The sequence below is a fragment of the Lonchura striata genome, chromosome 6 (genome assembly GCF_046129695.1).
Source record: "Lonchura striata isolate bLonStr1 chromosome 6, bLonStr1.mat, whole genome shotgun sequence".
NCBI classification, from domain to species: Eukaryota; Metazoa; Chordata; class Aves; order Passeriformes; family Estrildidae; genus Lonchura; species Lonchura striata.
In genome coordinates this window covers 8,436,579-8,463,132 of record NC_134608.1, presented here as the reverse complement: position 1 = coordinate 8,463,132, position 26,554 = coordinate 8,436,579, and the positions used below count along the sequence as shown (strand labels likewise).

Sequence of the window (26,554 nt, the reverse complement as noted above, 5' to 3'; positions counted from 1 at the left end):
GAATGGTCCTCTCCTAGCCTGAGGTTTTGTTTTCCAATATGAAATAATGAATTCCAGCCTTGACTCTGAAATCCGGAGCAAAATGAGCAAACACATGGACTTAGCAAATTTTCCTTGGAGCAGGCATAACCCTCCCGCACTGGGGCTAGGCACAGCTGTAGGTCATCCAAAGGATGACCTTCCCTGCCACAAGGATGTTGCCTTGATTCCTGCAGCATGTGGAGAGATGGCAAACTAGCTTTGGTCGGGTTTAATCTTAGCTCCACTGGGAGCTGAATCCCCTACATCGCTCAGCACTGCTCCAGCACTTGGCTGTGGAGGGAAAAGCCTGCTGGGCAGACTGGAAGTTACCTAAGGGAAGCAGACACGGCAGCAGTTGTTAGCTGGTGTTGTCAGGAAAACAGTTTGTGGGTGCACTGGGGGTCAGGGACATGGCAAACTGCCTGAGAGCAAGAGCTTGCCCTTGCTGGGTCTGCCTGTGCTGGTGCAGGGAGCCAGGTCCCCTCCTCACTCCAAACAAGGTTAATGGTGAGGCTTTTCTCAGCCTTACTGGTTCAGATTGCAGCTGCAATGCAGAGCCCACAAACACAGAGAGATGTTTCTCCAGAGGAGGAAACGTTGGGTTTGTTTTTTCTTTTGAGGGCATATTTTTCTGTTTCCAAATGTAAGCAACATTATGGAATGTAAAAATAGCTAGATGTAAAAAAATAGATTCACTGTATTTACTCAAATATTTGCTCAGCTTATAAGATTTCACACCTTTCAAATACACGGCCTTATATTCTAATCATTTAGGTCCTTGAATGTGAGGAATCCTGGGAAAAAATCTTATTCTAATCCCTCAGTGTTTTACACTTGTATAGGATGAACTCACTTCTTTGCCCAAGTAGAAGACTTAGAGGAATAAAAACAACCCAAAGCTCTGAGTATATTTGGAGATTCAAACCTTCAAATACACATTCCTGTGGCTTCGTGTAAGGCATGACATCTCGGTAAGACCCTGATGCTCCCTCCATTCACAGTGACAACATGAAGTGAAATGCCTGTGAAGTTCATGGTGTGGCTTCCTGGAGAAAGGTATGTCCAAGCACAGGGCACTGAACCCCCTGAAGTCAACAGCAGGTTAACTCAGATTGCAGCTATTCCCAATAACCATGTGTTACAGACTGTTGGATTTTGTTGCAGTGATGAGCTTCAAGTACAGCCAAAAGTGAATAGAGGCACGTTGACCTCATAGTTTTGTGACTACAGACTGAGCGTCCAACACAATTAAAAGCAGGGAATACGTGCCATCTCCAAACCCCTGGCCAGACACTGCCAGAAATTACCGCTGCCCCATCCGACTGAAAAGACATTAACACTCGCTGCAGAGGAGCTTGGAAGGCAGCCATCCCCAATGGATTGCTTATGAGCACTGACTAGAGTCAAACTGACTTCAGTCAGAGATTTACACAAGCCTCATAATCTAATAGTAGAGTTTACTTTACGAGAGTGCCACACCAAAGATAGTAAAATGCAGTTTTAGCTAACAAATCTACATGCTTGCACAGAAAAGCTACAGCCATCATGGAGCATGTCAGCACCGCAGAGCGCCTGGCCCAGATTTATAGTTTTCAGTTTATTGCTGAAGAGTTATTGTTAACTCCATTGTTATAGACTTTCTGCAATTAAAAGTTCCAGTCACACTTATCATTTTTAAACATAGCTAATAAAACCCAATAAATCCTGAGATGTTATAGGTTTTCCCGTGCCGTTAAACATCTGACATTATATTTATGCTGGATTTTTGACGTATGTTAGGATAGATTCTGGAAGTAAATTGGCTGTTGTGAGCTGCTTTACTTCTGATTTGTTTACATCTGCAAAATTTCTTGACATTTTTCTTTATTACAGTAAAAGAAAGAGTGAGGCAATACTAAGACCTTTTCCCTCATGCATGCAACAGGTGATCATAAGTACTGGGTCTCTTACAAGTCATCTTCCAACCTTCTGTGCTTTTTGTGGCATAAATTATAAAGAATAATGGTTGGTTTTGTTTTAGCAATGTCTTTTGGACTTTTCTCTCATATGAGTAATGTTTTCTCTCTTTTCTATCAAAGCTTTGAGAGAATGGACTTTTCATTTTCTCTACAGATGGTTACAGTTTTAAGTTCTACTTCTGACTATCTGTATTCACATGTTTAGAAAGGTATCAGGGTACATGGATGAACCTAGACAGGTGGACAGAATAATTATACCCTGTGTATTTCCCAGCACTTTATGAACAAGCCTCAGCAGCCTTGCAGTGAACACTTCCAGGATCCAACTTCTACTGACAAGGTTATGGATCTGCTTTTCGAATGCTTCAAGGTTAATCTTAGTCTCAAATTCCATGAACATTCAGAGATCCTAATGCCATCTCAGTATATACATATATATATGTATTGCAAATAGTATCTTTTGAGATATAATATCCACACAAATAGTATTCCTCTTATAGGAGCAGAGATACTACAAAATCCAAACATAACTAGGATAAGATCAAATAACAGAAAACTTATATGCATCAGAAATCAACCTCACTGTAAGAAAATGGCCCTTTGCACCCTGAAATTCATTGCAACAATTGGGATTGGCTCTTTGCAGTACAAAAGAGGTTCACTATCTTTGAGATCGTCCCAATGGGTTAAGTATACAGACAGAGGAAGTAAGAAAAACAACATGCATGATCTGCAATAGAGATTACTGAATGGAGGGGTGTGTATACACTAAAAACCAACATCCCTCTGAAGGCTTTGGGAGGCTTTGAGACTTGAAACCCCCTATGTAAAAACATGGATCAGAAACTTTTTATCAAGGTGAACACAGTTGTTCATCCCTGATCTCACCTTTTCCCATACGCAAGAAAGGGGCAAAGGTGAGAGGCACCTTGGCTGAAGCTCTGGCCAGTGTCATTTAACACACAACATCTCCAGGTTTCGTTCATCAAGTACAGCAGCTGGGAACATTATGTCTTTACAATTGTAAAGTCCGGTTTCTGTACCAAAGGGTGCAAAATGCTCACGCCCACATCTCCCTGCATTTTTAAAAGCCCATCATCTACTGCAAACTTTTGCAATCTGCATCAGAGATTTCACTGAAAGAAAGAAAGAAAGCGAGAGAGACGTTTGGGTTTTAAGAAAAAAACTTACCAAAAATAACTGAAGTTCTCTAAAGTTGCCCTGAAGTTGAAATAGCCCAGAACACCAGTGCAGAGCCTGCCTTAAACTCTCTCTCTTTCTCACTCCCCCTCTCTCTCCAGCAATTGGAAGGAGGGCTGTGCAGAAATTCAGCAAACAATTTTCCTTCTATGTCGACCGGGGCGTTCCTCACGGGCAGAAAGGGGATGGCTGAGCCTGGGTGAGGCTCGCTGCTATCCCCCAGGCAAAGAGCACTGTCGCAGATTACACAGCCCGTGAAATCCAACCCCTTTCTCTGCTCAGGCAACAGCTGTACGCCTTCAGCTGGGGCGGGAGCAGGGGACAGACCCTGGGCTTGCTGCTGGCCAGGCTTTCCATGTCGGGGGCGCTGAGAATGGGGGCACAGGGGTTGTTTCCTGAGCTCCGCGTCTTCTCCCAGCTCGCTGCCTACGGCCGCAGGCACGGGCGCTCGCAGGGTGGAGATGCGGGGCGATTTCCGCGGGACTGGGAGTATATGGGATGTGGGCGCCCGCGCAAAACAAACATCTCTCTTCCTGAAATTCATTCCCAGCCTTGCTTCAGGACATAACTGGGTAATCAACGTCGTAGGTACTAGTAAATTCTCATGCAGGCATGCACACACGCAGGATGCAGCCTGTCAGCCTGTCACGACAGCGCGGTTCAAAACGGGCTGCAAGGCTGTCCCAGCGTCCTCTCTAAGCTCGTTTTTCCCTGTCACTTTTAGCCAGCTGTTCGATTCTTTCCGGCAGCCCCCTGAACGCTGAGCTGACGGTGCTTGCACCAAGCGAAGCGCTGCGGTGGCTGGCAAGGTGGGAGTGCTGCGCTCAGCGCTGCGCTCACCGTGCGCTGACATTCTTCTACACTGCTTAACGCCTGCAAAAACGGATTTATGGCAATTCCCAGCCCCTCCTCTCACCTGCTTCTATTTCACCCCACGTAAAGAAATTTGTAATACAGCTGATTCCTCCCTCTCCCAGGAATTCCACTGATCCTTTGACTCCTCCTCCCTGAAGCTTTAAAAAGTCACAGCAACAGATTTCAGCCGCGTTTCCGTGTTTCACAGAAACATCTGGCTGCTGGTTTGCATTCTGTCAAATAGGGGTGAGGTGAGAGAAGGTGCAAAACACAAACAACACATAAGTAGCCCTGGGAGTGTCCTGCAATTGCTCCGGCTGCTTTGCCAACAACCCAGAGCCGGTAAAAAACACTCCAGCCAAAAGAGAAGGAAAACCCCTGTGTTTACAGAGCAGCCTGGTTTCGTGTCGAGGCAGATGCTGTGCTGGGAATTTTTATGCTGTTGGCTCTGAATAGGTTTTGATATTCTGCAAGTACTGGGTTTCTGGGTCCAAGTTTGGAATGGGTGTGCATGGTTTCCACAGAGGGCATTTGAAAAGCTGAGAGGGAAAACTGCATGTGTGTCTCTGATTCCATCTTATGTGGATGCTTAACAGGCATTTTATGAAAACAGGGTCACACAACTACAGTATTTATAGTAAAGAAAATTATTTAACTTGTGCAATTAATGTATATTATTACCATCTAATTATACATTATATATTAATTACAGATCACAGATATAACTTAATTTAGAAATACTATGTGTAATTTTATCTAATTAATATACGCAGTTTTTCAGCACATGAACTGAGTAACACTTCAGCAATTGTGTCTATTTATTATGTGATTCTATTATATACCTATACAAAATAATATATAATCTCATAATGTGTGTTTATATACTATATCTATAATCATATATAATTAATATAAATATGTTGTGAAGCAGTATGCAGTTCACACGGAACCTCTGCCTTCTTGTGAGTGTGGCATCCACATAAAGAGTTAAAAGCAGAGGTTGGCTGTAGCCACTGCAAGGTGGTAAGGCTGTGAAGGAAGAAGGTGAAGCAATGGGACAGTGTCAGCACAGGGGTGGCACCTGAAGTGTTGAAGGCCAGGCTGGGTGGGGTTTGGAGCAACCTGCTCTAGTGGAAGGTATCCCTGCCCATGGCAGGGGCTTGGAACTGGATGGTCTTTAAGATCCCTTCCACACCAAACCATTCCTTGATTCTGTGTTTTGAGCAAGATGCCCTGCAGCTGCCTCAAGGATGGAGGTGGCCAGAAGCAATAAAGGCTTCCTGAGGTGCAGTCTGCAGCAGCAGAGTGCTCTGAGATGGCTGAGAGTGGGAACAAGACCTTGCTAAGAGCTGGCTCAGGCTCGCTTTGCTGCCATCCCTACTTCTGTGCGCTGTCTGTAGGACTAGGCTAAGGTCCAGCCTTTCTGAGCCATCTTCCAACATCCTGACAAACAACATACATGTTTAGAAACACACATGCAAAAGAAGCCCAGCCTACATCATGGATTGATGTGGGGACAGTTTTGGATGCAGAAATGCGGAGTGAGCGGTGCCGGCAGCAGCGCTCCAGCAGGGCACAGGCTGCGGGGTGGCAGCAGCTGCAGTGAGCTCCATTCCCAGGCAGTGCTGCATCTCAGCTGTCTTTGCTGAATATATGCATGGGCGTTGTTTCCATCTTTTAAGAATTTTTAAAGCCCACATGAGAGAAACTCCTGGCTAAGTTGAGAGAAGCCAACTGTTTTTCCATCAGCCTGGAAGAAATGACTCCGTTGGTTTTCATGGTGTTGGGAAATCTACGTTCACTGTCAGTGGCTTTTTTCCAGTTTCATCTCGGATCTGAAGGTGTGAGTCTGGATGTCTGAGCACTGCCCTGCAGCTGTGACTTCACTGAAGACAACTGCTGTGTCAGAGATTTATCTCCACACCATTTCAAGGCTAAAATAGCCCCTCTTTTCAGTCAATATGGTGCTGTTCTGGGACTATTAAATAATTTCAACATGATTTGACTGACAGGAATTCTTAATGCTCACTTGGTTTATTTTTAAATATTTATAAAATCCACTGTTTTTCTACTGAGCTATTGAAAAAATGCTATCAGACCAATAATTTCCTAATTTACCAAGTGATTTCAGCACAAGTTATTCAGTGAGAACACTCCAAACAGCCCTTGTGTTTACTCTTCTTGACAGACATCTAAATATTAAAAGATAAAGCTTTTTGAGTTATGCTACAGCAATATTAAAAATATTCCTTTCTGCTCAACTGCCTTGGCAGGGAGCACCATTGTATCTCACATTTCTCTATCCTATATCTAACCCTGTTTCCCAACTTCAATGTTGTTTTTTCTACTGTGATACAACGTTCTTGTCTCTACTCTGCTCACAGGTAAATCTGCAAACACACAGTTGAATGTCACAAGCTTTCTTTTATTAGTGCTACTCACACCCTGACCTGTGCATGGACTCATGTTAGGCTTACGCATAAGGGTGTGCTGCTTTAATGGTAATTGAGAAATGAAATTAAAAACAACAGGAATGTTCCTGTGTTTTCTTTGACCCAAAGAGAGAGAGGCAGCATGTTCCACGAGATTGTAGTAAAGCATGCTCTGGAACTCAAATCCCTGTAGTTTAGTATGGAGGATGCAAGGGTGATAATTTTTATTATTTTTCCTTTTTAGCAGTTATGAATCTTTGGATATTTGGGGGAAAAATATGAAGCCAAAAATTTCCACAAGTAAAGATTGTGTTGCAAAAAATAAGAAAGCAAACTTGTCTGCACAATTCAGAAAGGAGTTAAAAAATTGAGGACCTCCAGCTGAAAGAGAGATAGGCTGCTAAGAGAATGAACCACAGGAGAAAGAAAAAGGAAAGGAGAGACAAGATCAATGTAAACTCAAGATGTAGAAGAGTGGATGGAACTGAACATCAGACTGGCAATGAGAGCAGTGAATGGGTGGAAGCATTTTGCCACCAACTCCCAGTTCTAGCCTCAAGGAAGATAAATGTAACATTAATCTCCAATTTAGACATCTCCCATGCTTTGTCTCCCATGACTGCATTTTGTTACGACACAGGAATGTATATATTTATCTATTTCACAGTCAGTCAGTTTGAACTGAAAAGGTATTTAAGCCAGCCATGCAAACTTCCTCTGAATTTCTTCTCTTTTGCAATACATAAGCCATTAATTTGATTGATTTGCTTCAACTTTTTTTGCATAAAACTTCCATTTGCAGGTAGACATGCAACCTCACACAGAGAGAGCCAGGTATGGAAATGAGGTTCCATCACTGCCTCTTTTAAGAAACCTCAGGGTTGGACTCAAAGACCTCTTTCTGAAGTTAGTAAATTCAGATGAGTTCCCCCCCAAAAATGAATGGGTGTCATTCATGTATCTTGTAAATTAACTGAAATCTGTCCTCCAAGTAGATTGGTCTTTTCATCTGAGAATTTACTCAAAAGAGGCTCCAGTGTCTACCTAACTGTGGCAACCTGCCTGCTTCCTGCACTAACACCAAGATGTAACTGATAATATTTTGTACAGAAAGAGGTTTCTCCTTTGTGAAGATAAACAAATGTCAACTCCAGGTATCCAGGGCTGGAGTGGTAAAATTCAAACTGATGGCAAAATAACCAAACAAATCCAGGGAAGAGTTGTATCATTTCAGAAATTCAAAAATTCTATTCCAGGATCCTAAATATATACATATATATATATATATACATATATATATATATATTTGCTTTAGTGGTTAATATTGTTGCTGGTGGAAAAAAAAAAAAACAAACAAAACCTAAAAATGCAGATCTACAAGCAGCATAAACAAAAACCCCAACGACAACAGAGAAAGCATTATTTAGAATTGAAACAAAATGAGACATTTCCAAGGGTAATCCTTTTACTAGCAGGAGGAGAAGAGGAAACTAATTCACCCTGCACAGTTTCTTTTATTTTGTCCTCAGGCATATGCTCCATCTCTCTTTGTCCCCCAAATGAGTTTCCACTGGCCCTGACAGTGCTGGCATTGACCTTCTGCAGCCCAAATAGCTTGGACAGAAAACAGAAAACCAGGAGCCAGCCGGAGCAAGGGGCAGCGCAGCCATGGCCACGGACCTGGGGAAAACTCCTATAATTGGCAAGGCTGGTACAAAGCCCAGGGGACTCGTGGAGCTGCTGCCCTCCTGCCCTGCCAGTGCCATGGCAGGTCACTGAGAGCAGGGGGCACAAAGCCACCGCCTGCAGGACTCACACCTGAGCACTCACTGCTGCTGCTGCTGCACATCCAGCTCCATAATCTGCTGTGGAGGGCTTGAACTAAAAGTTAGCATTTACTCCGTGTTCCCCAAACCATCCCGTTCCCTGCTCTCTGCTGCTTTCAGTTCCCCACTCAAATGGAATTCAGAGCTGGCTGACCGTGAATCTTTATTATTTTACTCTTTTTAATTTTATTTTTTTATTTGATTATATTATTTACTATTTCAAAACCTGTGCCACTGTATGAAAAGCAGACCTGGGCTCCTCCCTGAAAAGTGAATATTAGTGACAAATAGCCGACAGGAAGAAAACAAAAGCAGCTCTTCAAGCTGGAAAGATAGTTGTTAATTACCCGTGAATAACCTGTTTGTACCAGGTGGTAATGCCCAAGCACCTGGAAAAAAACTATTTGAAACAAACTGTTTCTCTTTCTGCATTGTCATCATGCTGCCTTATCACTCTTATTTCCACAGTTTCATTTTCCAGTTTGCTTCTGGATATCACAAAGTCAGTAAGTTTACTCGTTTCAAAATCCAGGGTAAAAAAAACACCCTAAGGATTGTCAAGTATGGATACAACATTCACAAACTCTCAATTTTCAATCACTTACTGAGTTAGGTATTTCTGGAATACTTTTAAGCATCTGTGTGACATTTGTTATATTTGATCAAGACATTTTTTCCCTATCAAATTGAAAGTTGAAGGGTATTGCCATCGATATGGAATAATACAAAAAGATCTCATATAAAAAACAGACATCAATAAAAGCCAAGTGTAATTATTAAATGCAGTAGCTCAGATGCCATTGAAAAGAGCAGAACTTTTTATCTGCTATAGCAAAACACATTTCAGATGCTTCACTAAAGGCTGGGGTTTTTTCCCTTTTCCTTTTTACCAGTCCCTGTAGGGAATGGCATAAACTCTTGCATTTTTGGGTGCTCGAGTGGCTTATGACATTCCAGCTGAGGAAATGCTTCAGTGAACCCTCCCTTGCTGTCTTTCTCCCTAAAGCCTTAGAACAGTTCTTAAACAAAGATCTTAAAATAAAAGACTCCTGGCAGCTGATATCACTGCGTGCCCTGGGGTTTCCATGGCATTTAGTGGTGGTTACCAGTGGTTGTTGGAGGAGGAATTGGGAACTGCACTGAAATAATCTCTTTCTTCTGGCTTTGGGGTCTCGATGCTACCTGCTCTGGGTTATGGAAGGGGTGCAAATGCTCACCTGGGGACCTGGCTGTGCCCACACAGCCCCAGCCAGGAAAGGGCTGTTTGCTGGCAGTGGCTGTGGGCACAGGAGGGGCATTTCTTACAGATACTTCTTCTTTAGGAGTGTTCTAACCCGAGCCCTCCCGCACATCTGGAGCAGCACCTGTCACTGGGTTCCTTGCACCTGTTTCTGTCTCCTGCCTGGTGGGCACAAGCTGGCAGATGCTGCCTTTGACAGGCAGCAAGAAGCCCAGGTGAATGGGAAAACCAGGGAAAAACTCCCTCCAACTGGGAACAAGCAAGCACCAGCTCCTTGCTAATAAAACAAACTGTTTTGCTCCAGATGAGGAATGCTCACCCTGTTTTGCCCCTGTCGCAGGGGCACAGAGGGAGGCTGGGATGAAGGGAGGGCATTTCACACACACAGGGGCTGCTGTGTGTCTGTGGCTGGCACACAGCACCGTGGAAAAACAGGGTCAGTGCTGCTGCTGTGCCTGAGACTCGGTGTGCATCTTCAGGGCGTGGGCTGGGACAGAGAGAGGACTCAGCAGATGACAATGGGGCTCAGTGTTTGCTGTAGGATGTCAGCAACACAGCAGGGTTTATTTCTTAATGAAGTGAGTCACTCGATTGGTATCAAGTATCTGTTAAGTTGAGTGATGGGGTGGATCTGAATGTTAGAGGACCTCGTTTTAAATATACCATTCACCACTCTGGACTGGCTTGCACTGTGTAAACATCATCAGTGAGAGATGGAAATACATTAGGTTAATTCCATCTGGGGTTTCTAAGTCTCCTGCTTCCTCACTGAGCTAAGACTGATTTTCCAACATCACAGAATTCACCTCAAAGCCCTATCTCCCATCACAAAAAAGCCTTCCCTTGGAAAGGGGAAAGCCAGAAATACAGGACAAGTAAAATCAGATAATCAGCACAGTTATCTGACTTCTGCACTTTGGCTTACTCAGCTGAACTGGCTTGCCAGTGTCCCAGAAAGGAAAACTCTGGGAAACAGCAGCCAAGAGGGAGTAAGAAAAGGAGTGTTCCCTCCACAATGCATTTTTTATGCCATTGGCTTTGTCCTGTGCAGTTCCTACAGCTGCAATGAAATCTTTGGGCTTTAAGGGTTTTGGCACATGTATATTTTGGTATCAAGTCTTTTCATCCTGTTTACTGTCACTGAAGTCAGCTATAGTATTGCCTGTGACTTTTAATGGCAGCAATGTTGAGCCCTTTAATGCTTCATTCCTGACTTTCTCCCTCTGGAGAGCAGAGGAAACAACAGCAGCCAGCCTCAGTCGGGGCTGAGACATAGATCATGTCATCTTTTTCACTGGTCAGTGCCAGAGAAAGTAAAATGTTACTGAAACTGCCGCACTCCCCAGTACTCATCCAGAAATTGAATTTAAGCATTGATTGATGCTCCTGGCAGAGAAAATCAGCTTGATAAGTATGACTAGGATTCCCTTGGGTTCTGCTGAAGCACTCAGCTGTGAAGCAGGATTTCTGTGTGGAGGAAGAAGCCCTAAAAGAGACCTTTCCCCACCTCTGCACTGGTGCCTTTGAGTTCAGCTGCCAGACACTTGGTTGGGTGAAGAAACCCAGTGTGTAATAATTAATTCCTCCTAATTGTCAATGATGCTAATGGTAAACAAGGTCACTGTTCAGTCTTGCACACCACACAGTGCTGTACTGGTACTGGCTGCAGCTGCCAATAGATAGGAATCAATGAAGTGAGAGAGAACAGCTCATATTTTTTTAAAGGGAGACATTATATATATTGTGGAGTTTTGACAGCAGAAGTGCTCTCAGTTGCTGATGCAAACCCTGTAAATGTAGGCTGAGAAGAAAGAGCCCAAAATGGGTCAGGTGCAGAGAAGAGCATTTATTCTGAAATCACAGCAAACTGAACACTGCCAGCAGTGAGTCCTGTTCTGCCACAATCTGTTATTCACACAAGTGCTTGTGTCTTCAGCCTTTGTTTGCTTATAAATAAAAGTATTTTAGTTTTATTTTTCCTTTAAAAGAAAGGTATTAAATGTATTTGGGGGTAGGAGTAGAACTGAATCTTGAAGATTTTTATACAGTGTTCATGAAAGGATTTGAAAAGCTAAATAAAGAATTACTGATAGTTTAGCTTTGTCTTTGTCTTCTTTCAAATAAGAAATTATGTTATTAACTAAAGAATCCCAGGAAGTGCCCTGGATTGACCAGGGAAAAAATAGAACGGCAAAAAATAAGGGAGAGTGGATGTAGCTCTTCTCTTTTCCACCTCGTGCTTGGTCAGCTTAGTTTAAACACCTTTGCTTTTAAAAAGTGGAGGAAAGTGTCCTTAGAAGTTCCTGTATTTGAAATGGGTATTTCTGTGGATGAATGGTTAAGACAGAAGTCATTGGGGAATTTTTAAAATGTATTTTTTATCTGCTGTTCAGTTCTTGCTCAAGGAACTCAAATGGAGGCTGTAGTGCTCCTCATGGTATCACTCAGGATGGATCCTTCCTGCTCACACGGACCTGAGCTCCCTCCAAGTCCCTCTGGCAGCTGCAGACTGGACTCTTGCCCAGGCAGACCCATGTGCCACATCCCAGCCCATGATTCTGAGTAATACGAGTGACTCAGGAAGTAAACACATGTGACACCTCACAAGCAGCTCTGTGAAGGCTTCCAATTTCCCACTACACACCACAGGATTCATCACCTTCCTCTGCTGATGGCTTCCTATGTGGAGAGTGGTTCAGTTAAACAGCACTGGCCCTACATTTTTCCAAACTCAAAATCCTGGTTTCAGAAAATTATTCCTTTTCTAAATATTCAGTGTCAGAGTCTGTGGTATTGACGATTCTGAGATTGCAGAAAGTCTCTGTCGTTCTGCCCCCCTGCCAAAGCAGAAGCCATAATTGGTCTGTGCTGGTTTCCAGGTTGTTTATTCTGTTTATCTCTAACATGTTCTGCTGCCCTGCCCAACTCTGTCCTGCAGGGCAGCGTGTGGGGCTCTGCCCTCAGTGGGATGTGACAAACATTAAATACCAGAAACTCCCTGGGCTGGATTTACAATAACATGCCAATATCTGTCACCTACGTTGGACAGTGTGTCCCCAGCCTAAACCAATAGAAAAATGCCAACACCACAGTGAGACATGGAGGGAATGAAGAAGGAGAAAAAGGACAGGACACTCCCAATTTCCTCCATCTTGTCCCCTTTGGACCCCTAATCTAGAATCCTAAAATTTTACTTTTGCACCCATGCCACACTTAATTATTACTTACATCAAACACTCAGAACTTGTAATTCATCCTGTAAGATTGAAAACTCTTTTCCATGGACAGAGATCACAGACAGTGTCTCTGGGGGCTCTGTCCAGGGGGGTTCCTGACCCCTGCCAGGGTCCTAGACCTGCCAGGGCAGCCAGAGGGAAGCTCTGGATTCCTACAATTCAGCAAATACATGACAGAGGAAAAGGTATGATAGGGAACCAGAAAAGCCAAACTGCAAGCATCACCTGCTCAGGTGTGATTTGTTAGTCCTCACTGAAGGTTTTTGGATGCAAGAACAGAAGCAGCATCCATGAATGAGAGGGATGCTGAGTGTGACAGCACCCGTCCTGCAGTGCCTCGGGAAAACAGCACGGGGTCAGTCCTCGGGCTGCCTTTTTCTTCTGCTTGGGGCAGTGACAGGGCTGGAGTGTCTTGTGATAAACTTCTGCCTGGAGCCCATTTCCAGCTGTAATTGTTAGCACAGCTGAGTGCTGTCCCTGCTGAAGGATGGCTCCGGTGACTCAGCTCCTGAGCGCTATTTCGGGTGGCAGAGAGGAGAAATGCCAGGCTGGCATCCCCTCCTGCTTCCCTTGTGGAAATCCCGTGTGGCTGCACACGCCAGGCTCTGCGAGCTGTCTGCAGGGATGGCACGGAGCTCTGGCACTGCCCATGGGTTACAAGGGACCCATTTCTCACCCGCTGGAGGAAAGCCAGGGGAATGGAAAGCTCAAACGTGAAACTGGTAGCACAAAAACCCAGCAAGTGATTCACGCTGTGTGAGAAAAGGGCCTGTCGTTCTGCAGAATTTAGCGCAGCTACAGGGGCTAATAATTTATCTCATTTACAACAACATTTGTCTTTCTCTTGGTTCTGAAAAATGCCCAGGCACAGCATGTGCACCATGGGTGAGCCTTCACCGTGTCTGCTTGCCCAGGTGCTTTTCAGCTCCTACAAATGGCAGAGGGAGGAATTCTGTTCTTCCCTTGTGAGCAAACCCAATATATCAGCCATTAAACCAGATTTAATTTGGTTTGTATTCCCTCCCATATGCAGTTATGCTGGGTTCAGAGGGTTTCTCATTCACACTTTTTTCTGAGCTCTTCTCATTGGGGATTTCAGTAAGAAACATGAACACCACTCCCTTGCTTCCTGCAAAGCTGCAGGGGGAGCTGGAAGGGCTGGGCACATTGCAGAAGAGTGCTCGGCTTTTACCCCACAATCCCCTCAGAGACACCTTTCTGCTCACCTTCTCACCTTGCTCCCATCATTTTCACCTCTAGGACTAATTCTGGAATGACATCCATAATGCTGTGCCCTAGAACTATTCTTTCCCTGCATTATAATATTTTTATAGTCCACTTTGCCAAGGAATCACAACTGAAAAGCTGCAGATTGGCTTTTCTGATTATTCTCTCACTCCTTGCTGAAAAGTTTCTCTCATCATTCTGCTGGACAGGAAAAGCCAATGAAACAGTTTATATTCAAAGTTCTCACTCAAAGATAAATGGATTTTTTTTTTTTTTGGGAAAAGAATTAATTTCCTCTCTTGGATTTTAAACTTTATTCCTTTCTTACAGATCCTTTGGTGAGGAATTAAGGATCCATTAACCATCTCCAAACTGATCATGCACCACAGAAAACCACAAACCCTTGTAGGCAACTTGAAGTCCCTAATCAACAAACTGAAACTTTAAAACTGGTAAAGCAATGAAGGAGTGAAATATCCCAAATGCCCAATTAGTCAGTTTTATTATCATATTTTGTGTGGTCTCTGTGAAAATCTGACCTCATCTCACAAGCTCTGAGACCATCAAAAAGATGATGCATGTGCATACCCCATAATAAAGCCATTAGAAACCCAAGAGGAGTTTTCTAGTGTGAGTCATGATACTCAGGAAGAGATGAGGCAGGGCAGCCAATTCACTTTTAAACAGCAGCGTGAGCCCAGTGCAAATTCAGCAAATCCAGACAGCCTGGATATTGCACACAGTGTTTTATTTACAGCCTCAGAAATGCCTAAATCTCAACCAAGCTGCAAATTTAACTCCCTGCACTGATATGGAGGCAGGAGGGAGAGTGCAGATGCAAGCAGCAGCTACAGAGGCTTATCTGCAGTCTGTAGCACCCACCTAACCCTCCAAAAAACTTGGAGAGAGGAGGACCAAGGGTTGTGAGACAAAGGAGTGAGAGCACAAAGGATGAGCTGGTTCTCAGTAACTGCACAGAGGAGAAGCCTTGGTGAGACCTTAAAGACATCTTGGTAGAGAGATCAATTTCAGGTACAGCACTAATCTTCTATTTTCTTATTTCACACTTTTTTAATCTCAAGGAGATTTTGGCTTTTTCAGTAGGGAACAAGTTACAACAGAGCAGCACTGCAGAACACCCTGGGGGTGCCTATGAACCAGAACAGGTTTGGGAATCTGCAGCTCAAGGCCCACAGCTGTCATCCAGGGAGCTACAGAAAGGAAAGTCATCCTGCCAGATGTCACCTACAGTCTTCCAGCAAGGCCACCCATAAATATTAAGAAAGAGCCACTTTATGGAGAACAAACCAAGCAGGAACTCGGCAGAGCAGAACAGTGCAGGGCCAAGAGGCAGAGAACATTTGGTATGTGCTTCAGGTAGAGCCAACATGAGCCAGACAGGAGCCTGAAGCAGCCCTTCCTTCCCAACCATGGCAGTATTTTCTTAGCTCAGTTGTCTTGCTTGTTCACCCCCTAAAACTTCGCTGTTTCTGGACAGAACCTGTCCTTATCAGGAACACCCATCCCTTGGGGCAGGAGAGGCTGGCAGCACATCAGCCTCTGCCTGGGATCCATCCTGCAGGTGGTGGAGGTGAAGAGAGGAGACAGCAGGCAAGAACTGTGTAGGCTGGAGGGATTAAGCTCAGGTACAAGTGGGACCTAGTCAAGGCTCAGCCAAGGAGAGCACATCTTCACCTGGACTGAACAAGAAGCATGGTGGAAACGTCCAGAGCTCTTGGAGGCAGATGCCAACAATACAGAAAATGCTGGAATTTGATGTGTGGAACAAGGAGGAATGGAGTGTTGGAGATGGGTCTAGTGGGAAACAGTCCTCTCAGGAGTGCAGCTGGGATTTTCACCTCATGTATTTTCTGCTCACTACAACTGCATTTCACAAATCCTCTAGGACACAAGCTCATGGGGGAGAGCCTAGAGGAGATTTTGAGCATCTCTTAAGAGTAGATGAAGTAATTGGGTGGTAAGATTTTTAGCCAAGGTGTATCCAGTGATGGCCAAGCACCATAATTCCCATTTTAGAGCCCAAATGTTCAAAGAAAAAGTTAGGACTGACTGAACAAACCACCACCCACAGCTGATGATTTCAAAACTATTGATATTTCCCTGGAAATCTCTGACTGCTGAGCAAGTAATTTTAACTCATGAAAGATTTAAGCTTTTTTTAAGGTGGCACTTTGCCAGCAGAAAGAAAGGTGGTGGACAACAAAAAATGCTGGTTTGAATTTTGGCTGTACCTGCTGACCCTGACCTGGTGACAGATGGAACTGAATATTTTATAATGCATAAAACACTGAATGTTTTATAGCCCATACATGCTTTGTCCATCTGGACAGGATGCACTCAGGACCTCCCATAGCATGACACACTGAATGGCCACCCTTTCTCCTGTACCTACTGGCATCTCACAAGGCAATTAAAAGCTGATTTCAAAGCCACTGCTCCTGCCTTGGGGGTCCCATAGCCCCTTGCATCCTTTTGTCTTTAATTTCAAAAAGCATCATTGTCTACTCATCCTGAAAACAAGGCTATCCCTCAGGTTTAGGCACATCCATGAGTTTGCCCTTCTCATCAGTGATCACAAGCAATGAAGGACAAGCACAGTTGGTAGAAACAAGGGTGTAGTTACAGGCTTTTGCATCAAGTCACACCTTCCCCCTAACCTCTAGGCTGAGAAATCTGTGCATGCTCCAAGTCTGGAGAGGTGTCAGTCAGACTGAGTGCACTGAAAGCCAGTATGGGTAGATGCTTGGTTTAGAACCTCTCCATGATCCTTTGAAGTATCCATACAAGACAGAACAGCAAGAATTACGAGAAAATTGACACCCTCAAGGAAAGACAGACTTTTATTCTGAAAAAAAAACTACTTAAATGCAATCTGCTGCTGTGTAATATATATGCCAGAGGGACAAAATATGGTGTAAAGTAAGATCTCAGCAAGTTGCAATCCAGCTTACATATTTGGCCTATTTAATCCAAGGATGAAAATAATTACGCAAATTCAGTCTAAGCAATCCCAGAAGGATTTGAACATATGAAATACAATCACTGCAAGCAGCGGAAGGAAGGGAGAGCTTCACCAGTTTCAGTTCCCCTTGGCTTTCCTACGCTTGTGTGTGAATTTGGCCCAGAAAACTGTCTGGCACAGGGGATGGTGATCATTCATCCTTTCTATTTGCACAAGAATGTGGGAAGGGCTTAGAAAAAGCTCCTCTTTCTCCCATCTGGGGGTCTGGGTGAGTGCCAGTTAAGTTCAATGATGCATAACCATTTCAAGAAGCTCCTTGCCACTCTCTGTTCTGCAGGCATTCATAATGAAAGCAACTATACATGCCCCAGTAGCATGTTGGTTGCTATGTCAGGGTAGGGGGTATCCTACTTTTCTCTGCTTGTCATGACAGCAATACCAGGCAGAAAGCAAATAAAACCGGTTCATCATCTTAGCACACATCCAACAAGATTTTCAAACCCCAGCAGCTGGGGAAAAGAGAGAGAAGAAACTTAACATGCAGGTAGAAAGTCTTGATGTGATGTGTGCTCAGAGAAACCAGCAACTACATCTTCTTGAGGGCACCGAGTGCCTCTTCTCACACACATGAGCAGCAAGGCAGTGGAGGCAAGGCAGCAGGATGTGCTGCAAGAAGCGAGCTCCTACCTGGAAGCCATGGGCAGGTTTCGGTCCCGGTGTCCTGCTGGCAGTGTCCCTGCAGTGATGGATGAGGTGCTGTGGGTCCTTCATGCACCCAGGTCCCTGGGTGGGGCCAGCGGGGGCGGCTTTGGCTGCCAACCCCGCCTCACATCATGTGAGCCCTTCACAGCCAGCTCTTCCCAAAGGGTGCTCCCCTCTGCCATGGCCCTGGGAGCTCTCCTGGGGAGCCTCTCTGCGTGTTGAGCGGCAAATTGCAGCCAGCCTGCCTCGCCTGTGAGTCCTCGCCAAGGCTTTGTTTGTTTTCTCTTTTCTTTCAAACGTCCTTTGTGCCATTCTGGCTCAGCTAATTAGCTACAATGCTCTGCTTCTCCAGTTTTTAAGTGCTGCCCAAATAATAGCTGGTCAGACCTAGAGAGACTTTACCCTGTGCTGAGGAAGGAAAGTGGTCTCTGACTGTGGGGCAAGTTCATCCAGCTGATGCACAGAAACATCAGAAAAGACAGGGTGGCTTGGGGTCAGCCTCATAATAGGGTTTGTACCTTGGTACCTGCAGTGCCCTGCAGCCAGAACTGCCACGTCTGTGCTCCTGGTCCTGGCACACATCACTGGGTTCAGCTCACAGAAAAGAAGCATCAACACCTGCAGTTGCAGGAGGGGTGGCCACGTCATAGAAAGGATGGCACCATGAACACATTGGTGCAAGGGAACACCTCCAGGGCATCCTCAGCAGCCATAAAGAGTGGGAAACCTGAGAAAGAGGCACCTGGGGAACTGCTCTGACACTGCTCAGAGGGAGAGATAGGAGAAAGACAGAAAGGCCATGTATAGGCAAGAAAATCAGGAAGAAAAGCAGCCTCAGATATTTGGAGTTGCTCTATCAGATGGACCATCAAAGTGTATTTTAAAGGTTTGTCTGTTTTAAAGGTTTCACTGTTCTTACAGCTCCATGATGTCACTTATCTTTACCTACCACAAGGCAGTGTGTCCAGGGGTTAAAACTGCAGTTTCCAGCCATGTGGCAGCCTGTTGTAATCCACCCCTATTACATAACCCAGCAAATATTTTGCTAAAGTTCAGTTTAATTGCAGGATTGATGGTGGCGAGAAGTATATTCTTCTCCTTTATGAATTTTTCCCTTTTGGAAATCAGGATAGACACATGCAAAGGGCAGGTTTTTTCGCTGCTTGCCTTACTCAGTGGCCAAGAAAAGGCACTGTGTTCCCCCTCACACCAGTCATGTTTTGCTTCTCAAGGGAAAGGTTAACATCTCTCTTTTCCCTACTTCTCCTGCTGTGGCACATACCAGAGATCAGAGTGCAAGAGACAAACATGACACAAGTCAAGCAAAGAACCAGAAATAGGGTGGGGAGGAGGTGAGTTATCCTTAGTCCAAATTAGGTGGAGCCTAGCTATTCTTGTGCTGTTTTCCTAAGGCCACTCTGGATTAGGGGAGGACACAAAGGGGAAGGGAGTGAGACAAAAAAAAGTTTTGTTATTTAGCTTTTTCCTGAAACTGTTTATAGGTTCTTTGACATAATTTCATGATCATTCATGGCAAAGCTTTTCTAGGCTGTTTTCTTCCTCCTCCCTTTAATGCCACTGTTGCCTTTCTCATGATGGGTGGGATCTGTGTGGCTCTTTCCAGATCTCATATTTTCTCCTGCTCTTCCTCACTTCTGTGTAATACAGAGAACAGCTGTTGGAGGCTCAGACATGCTGACTGTTGGGCCAGATCACAAATTTCACAACAACTTCAGATCCAGCTCTTTCAGATCCATGCTGACCCACCTTTTCCATCTTTTTTCCGTACCTTCTTTTAACCCTTTTTGTTTTTCTAATCATAGCTGTAATGCCCTTTTATCAAAGCTTTTTGTGGTCCAGCTCCCTTTTCCAGTTACACTAGTGTGAACCCAGAGTACATCTGCTGGTGTAATTGGGATCATAAGATATGAGATGACTGCATCTTCCAGGAGCCAGAGCCAAAACCAATGTCACCATCATCAGCATCTTTCTCGCCGTTGTTTCCAATATCAAAGAGAGATTGTAGTCTGGGAACAGTGACACCAGTCATCAGACTGGGAGTTAAGTTGCATCATTTACCTACTTCAACCTTCTCCAGATGCTTTTCAGCCATTAATTAAGTATAGGAGCCCAACAAAGACAAGGGTTATCATTTTCAGGGTGAGGCACTAAGAAGGCAGCAATGTTCTCAAAGGCACACACAAAGAGTCCCCCTGGCTCTGTGGTAAAACCCCACAGTGATTTTATTGGCTCAAAATCAACAATAGGAGTTAAAAAAAAAAAAAAAAATCCCTGTCTCTTGTCTGTGTCTTACCAGAATTTTGATCCCACTGGGAAAATGGGTGCCACAGAATGGGTGCTGAGTGTTTACCATGACATGGTTGTGTCAAATTTGGAGTTGGTGTTTTCTTGAATAGGGTCAGAGGAAATATAATATCCATGACAAGCCACTCCATATGGCCCTGGCTTCACTGGGGCTATCACATTTCCCTTTCCAGCCCATGACAGCAAGCTTCCAGGTCCCTCAGGATTTGGGGATAGATTTTCCCCTTTCATGCTACTGTTGAGTCTCAAAGGGATTTACTGATGTTGGTCATCAGTCCAAGCTAAGCACAGCTTTGGTGCTGCCAAACCTTGAAAACAAAAGTGTGGAGAACTTGATCTGTTCTGTGTTCACCCACATTCTCAGCACCTCCCCTGAAACACATCTGATGCCATAGTAGCTTAAAAGATTCTGCTTCATGCTGTGTGTCATGAACTTAAAAAAAAAATGGAAGCCTGGAAAACTTCCAAGACTGTGCAATGCATCTGTTTTTGTGCTCTAAGAAAAGGGTGAAGGTGGTAGGGCTGTTTCCTTTAATTTTCTTGGCTCATAAGTATGCATCATGTCCTCACACTGGACTAGTCTGCTGGTCCATCCCAGCTGTGTGTTTCATCAAAAAAACTTTGTATTGATGTGAGATGGAGAACCCTATGGCAGTGAAAGACAGATGAAACAGTTTTGTTTCTTGTCTTTTGTGTATTCTATGTATTCTAAATGCAGGTAGAAGAGTGTATGTGTAATGCACCTGTGTAATTTACAATCAATTTACTAGCATTAATTTACTAATATTTCTCCCTCAGTAATTCTAACAACTAGATAGATTTTTTTTTTTTTTTGTACAGCCTGTTCTGACAGAGAAAAATACACTGATAGAAATCTAATGGTGATATGTACGAGAGAAAACTGGAAGCCCAGCGACTAATTACTGCAACCTCAGACCTGGCTGTTATCTGCATGGCGAGGCTGTGTGCAAGCACAGGGGCTGACAGGGTTAGCAGGGGAACAAACTAATGCAGAAACAGGAATGAAAGGTTACACTTGTGCAACTCTGATGGCCCTGAAGATACTTCAACACAAAATATTATGCCAGCAAGTTTTGGTACACAGACACTACTATTTAGTTGTAATATCTGCTACTAATAAGTACAAAGACATAAGGCTGGAAAAATTTGGACCTTATTGGCATTTTCAAACTCATGACTGGACACAGTTATGTAATTGTCTGTGTTGCTATAAAGGCAGGGGTGTATCCTTGAGAGATAGTTATTCCTTTGGTGTTTGAGAGTTTGGGGCCCTGAATTTCCTACAGTGAATGCATGCTAGCATGGGCTGGCCAGCTCCCTCATGCAGAATACCAGCTCCATGTGCCTTTTCTTACATATCAACACTGGCTCTAGGAAGTCCTTGTGATCCCTTCTCTGCACCCCTGCACTGCCACATCATCCCCAAAGGTGTGCTCTCAGTTAGACCAGGGACAAAATAACCCTCCTGCAACCTCACTGCCAACCAAATCCCCATAGGGATATCCCACTGCTCAGCAATGCAGCCCCAAGCACCCCACACATGCAGGTTACCCATGGTGGCTGCACTGGCAGACTCTACAGGACAGACGTGCTGGGGATGGGATTGTGGCTGGGACAAGGTTGCAGTGCCACGGGAAACACGGAAACGAGGAAGACACGACATTCATCTGCACAGGACACTGGCACTGGCTGACCATGCGTGCTGCAAACTGCATCCAGAAGTATTTTGCAGCCACTCCTCTGTACAGACAAGCCCAGCCTGGCTGATTGTTGGAGTGTTTTTCTTGGCAGCGAGTCCCCACGTCAAACCAAGGGTGTAATTTATCTCTGGTGGTGGCAGCGCTCGCCAGAGCGAGGAGCAATAGCAGCAGCCCTGGAGGCCCTGGCTCGTGGGGGCTCTCCCTGGCCTTTGCTTCACATTCTTCCACCTCTCACACAGTAACAAGAGCCCTGGAAAAGAGGCTGCTGCAGCCAGAGTGCCTTGGATGGAAACAGATGGTTTCCAGCACAAACTGCTGGGCAAAATGCATCACGCTTTGGTGCCCAGGGAGGAGCACACTACCAAAGCAGACTTGAGATGTCTGTTCATCTTCCTTCTTGAAGTTTTGAAACACAGCAGTAAAGAAAAATCATTTTTCAGCTGGTTTTGGTTTGCTGCTGGGGTATGTCCGTTCCTCACATGAATCAGAAGCTGTGGCAAACACAATGTGCTGTGCCTCTGGCGGGTACATACCATCCCCATTTCTTGCAGCTTGATGGAGAACAGCAAACCCTTCACTGGGCAGGGCATGGACAAAGAAAGCCTTGTTGCCTGTGGGGCTCTGTCATGCCGATGTTTCTTTTCCACTTGTGCTCCTAAGTCACCAACGAGCCCGTTTGTACCCATTGGAAATAGAAGTGTGAAACTAATAACTAAAAATATAAACTCTGGAGGGAAGAAGATGAGTCAGGAGGGAGGGAAGACTGAGAGAAGCCAGAGGGATGCAATTTACTGAACCTGATTCATGATGCTGGCAGGGAGCTCTCTCCCAGAGCCAGATGAATCAGATTCCCTTTCAGTCCATGCTGGCACCACAGTTATTTTGGTGTCACCATGGGTAGAACAAGAGTAGATATTGGGAAGCATTACTGTGCAGAGAGTGAGTGTCTGCTGAAACTGAAACAGCTTGTCATTTTAACAATAAACTCACTGAATGAAGTAAAAGGAGGGAAAATGAAATATGCTGGTGTGTCAGGTCAGAGCTTCTCCTGAGAGCCAGGAGGGTGTTCCTCACCCAAGCTGGCAGTCTGGCTGCTACAGGTTTTCTAATCCGTCTCTTGATGGGGCTGGAATAGATGCTGTTGCAGATCATAGTCAAATATTTTGAGAAAATATTTCTAAGAAAAAGTGCAATTGAGCTAGCATTTTTGTCTAGATTCTCAAAATTTGTGGACCATACTCAGCAGTTTGTATGGTAGAATGGACCATGGCCTTTGGCATGGCAGACAAGAACAGAGGAGAAGGGATGTCATTGTACTTGTAGAGTTTTTCTGGATATTACAGCTTGCAGTGGTGCCTGGCCAGGGACTTCTAGAGCTCCAGCTGATCTCAGGATCTCAGGTGTGTCATCCCCATGCAGTGCAAAGATCAACATGGCACCTGAGAAGCAGCACTCTTGTGGTCCAGGTGTCCATTCAGCAAAGGACTAAGGTAGGTGTTTTATTTTCACCCTTCATCTGGTGGCAATTAGAAGGCCATACACACTTGCTCCAGTGTTTTAGTGTTTTAGTGAATTGTGTCTTTTACAGCCATTAGTTTCTGGGGATTTAGATCATGCCCCAAAATAAGGTGAAGGAAAGATTTAGAAAACATTTGTGCTAAAAAGACCTCTATATTTTATGATTTGGCCAACTGCCACAGTTTGCTGATAGAGATGTTCTCTTCTCCTACTTATTTGTTGTTCTGACTCAAAATTTATCCATGACAAACACGTTCATCAACAACTGCAAAACGCTCCCAGCCGCTCCAGATGTCAGATCCAACTGCATGCCTGTTCTTGCCTGGCTAATAAAGAAAACTGGCAAAGTTTTGTTTATCTGTTTCTCACCTGTGTCATCATGACACTCAGCTAAAGCAGGAGCAGTGAATATAGCCAGCAGAGACAGGAGCTTACAAAACCAGCCTATTTTTAGCCAGCCTTCCTTCCATGCCGTGGAGGAAACGAGGCATTTAATATGCTCTGCTTGATGTGGGATTCATGGCGTGGTTTTCCCCACCCTTGCTCAGATGATCCTGCCTCATCACCACGCTGATACTCCTTTCTCAAACCCATATCACATGCCTGGGCAGCCAGCCAGCCTACCTGTCTGAGAAAAACAGAGCTGCCACACCCTGAGCTCCGAGGTGATAACCCATTGCCAGGAAACATCAGCAATAACTGTTTGGAAAGCAGATGCTGGTCAAATTTCACATGCAGCCATCTTTCCCTGCTGCAGCCCTGCCCAGCACAGATCTTTTGTGGGTGCCACAGCCCTGATCCTGCTTGGCACCTCCCAAGCACCGGGAGCTGGCTGCTGCCATGGCACAACCCTGTGCAGGAGATGCTTCTTTGGCATGTGACACACCAACAGCATCCTTTCACACCATCAGAAGACTGGTACCAAGGAAATAACAACCCAGGTTCATGGCATGGGGGAATTTTGTTTCCTTATACAAAAAAAAAGCCTGAAAAAAATCCCACCAAACATTTTGCTAATCAGTGAGAAAAGCCTTGTTTGGTGGAGTGTTCTGTTAGTGTTCTGGTTGTATTTGTTTCTATTAGGTAGCGTATTTTCTATTTCTATTTCTATTCTATTTCTAGCATATTTTCAGTTTCTATTAGGTATCTAGAAGTCCCAAGAATATCTCTGATGTGGTAAACAGAAAGAGTAGTAAGAACCACAAAACTAGTTTGTTTACTAAACAAGTAAATCTGTGCAGGCAGACAAACATTAGGAAAATGCTACTACTGGAATAGTCACATTTATAAAAGAAAATATTTTCACCAAAACTATGTCAAATATATTTTGAATAAATCATATTTAAATACGGCCAGAGTGTAGTCCTAAAATATTTGCTATAACCTTATAGTGCTTAAATTGGTTTATCTAATCACCAGGTAACCAGCAGAGAGTCAGACTGTATCTGTTGTTGGGTGGAGAGATATGAGTTATTCCTTGAGTTGTCTCCTTGATTCCAACAAGTCAATTTAGGCAATAATAGGACTCAGAGTCTGACAAGCAATTTCTGACTTTCCATTGTTATGGAAAATATAATCCTAAACTATTTACAAAAGAAAACAGAAATAATCAGGCATTTAAAGAAAAAAAAAAGTGCTCCACTTTTAGACTATCAAAATCTTACAGACTGTGTTTTGTAGACTATAACTTCTACCAGAATAAATAGCGAGAAAATTTATTGCAGCATGTAGATAAACATAGGTTTTTGTATATTTTAGGGAGAAAAATATACTGTAGAAATTTTAGATTCCTACCATTTTTGTAGACACGACTTTAAGACTACAAGTTGCTTGTTTTAAAACAGGTCAATCTCTGCATAAACTAAAGAGCAGATTTGTAATTTATTGATACTCTTCTGCCAGCTAAGCACTGTTTAGCACTACTCTTTAGACTCGTTCCTCCAGTCATCACTGTTCTGCTTCTGCAATATTTTATATTAAAATGTGTATCTTTTCCCCTTAAAAAAAAAAAAAAAAATTGCTAATTTCCTCCTGCTCTGCAGGGAAACCCAGGAAAATAATCCCTTCTTCCAGAGTGCCGTGTTGTCCAGCCAACAGCCCCAATACAGAGCGTAGGACACGTTGAATTTGCAAACATACACTGCACAGCACAGCTTTAAGCCATTGTAAATGCCGGGTGGATTGGGTCATGCAGGAATCCTGCTACTCTGAGAAATGAAGGGCAAGCTCGTGAATTAAGGCATGCAACCCGAAAGAGGTCATTTAGACACAGCTTGAATTTAATTCGTTTACAAAGTCAAAGGCTTCTTTAAGCACAGCTTCGACATGTGCAGGAAAGTTTAGAGGAGGTAACGACAGGCTTTTCTTAACTCTATTTTTCCTTATCTGATTCATGCAGCATCAGAGAAAGCCACACCCCAGCAGCTGCAGGGTTTGCCGGGGAGGCTGAGTCGCAGCGAGCGGAGCACAGGAAAGCAGAAGCAGAATACAGAAAAGTATAGAAAACGTAAGCCCACCACTGGCTGGAGATCCTTGCCAGTTAGGAAGAACTAGATGAAAGCAGTCACACATCTTGGTAGATTGTGGTGGTACAGCAATAACAAGAGAGGAAAACTTTGTCTTTTCAGAGGATCCCGGTGCAGAATCAATCCCAATCCAGAGGAGGAGACGGAGACTTTGTGATTCTGTGCTGCAGGAAAAGTGCAGCTAGACTGAAACTAAATGCTGACACACTCCTCAGCCTCTCAGTGAATATACATCCTTGGATGCCAACCAGATTATTCCGGGCTGCCCTGCATCGCATTATGGCTCACTGCTCGCTGCTGGCAGAGCTGAGTTCAGGTCATTGCAGAGAGGGAAGAGGAGTGGTGAGGATGCTCCTCGCAGAGTCTGAACACACTTAGGGAGATTGATGAGGGCTGCCCGATTGGCTGCTGCGCTCCCCGAGCTCCAGCGGAGAGGCCACGCTGCCATGGGAGCACAGCAGCCTCCTGGTGATGGAGAGCTGGGAGGAGTGGGGCTGGGAAGTGTTCTGCATGCTCCCTGAGGAAAAGCAGGGAAGCATGCAAGAAGGGTGAGCAGACCCTGGGATTTTCCCCTCTCTGTGAGCAAACCCCCCCCCCCCCCCCCCCATCTCACCCACCCTGAAATCAGCAGAAGGGAATCCCACTCCTCTGCTTAAAATTACATTTTTGAACCCTGGACACTCATCAGAAGAAGGGGTTTGGGACACATCTTGGAAATAAACTTGTATTCATGGCCAGCTACTTACCGCCACCAAGAATGAAAAAGAACAAGTTATAAATTATAT

At 44.5% G+C, this 26,554-nt stretch overlaps 1 protein-coding gene across 3 annotated transcripts in view; it reads right to left on the bottom strand.

The window, feature by feature from the left end:
* The window catches only part of AHNAK2 (AHNAK nucleoprotein 2), a 72,685-nt gene extending 46,605 nt beyond the window's left edge, over positions 1-26,080 (bottom strand). The window contains exon 1 of one of the 3 annotated variants that reach the window (XM_077783930.1): positions 25,761-26,080. In XM_077783930.1, coding sequence (XP_077640056.1) covers positions 25,761-25,815 — 55 coding nt within the window. In that variant the 5' untranslated portion in view covers positions 25,816-26,080. Of the gene's footprint in view, positions 1-3,170; positions 3,432-17,665; positions 17,774-25,760 lie in introns of those variants that run through there. The other 2 variants (XM_077783932.1, XM_077783931.1) reach the window with 2 other exon arrangements.
* Positions 26,081-26,554: the final 474 nt, after the last annotated feature.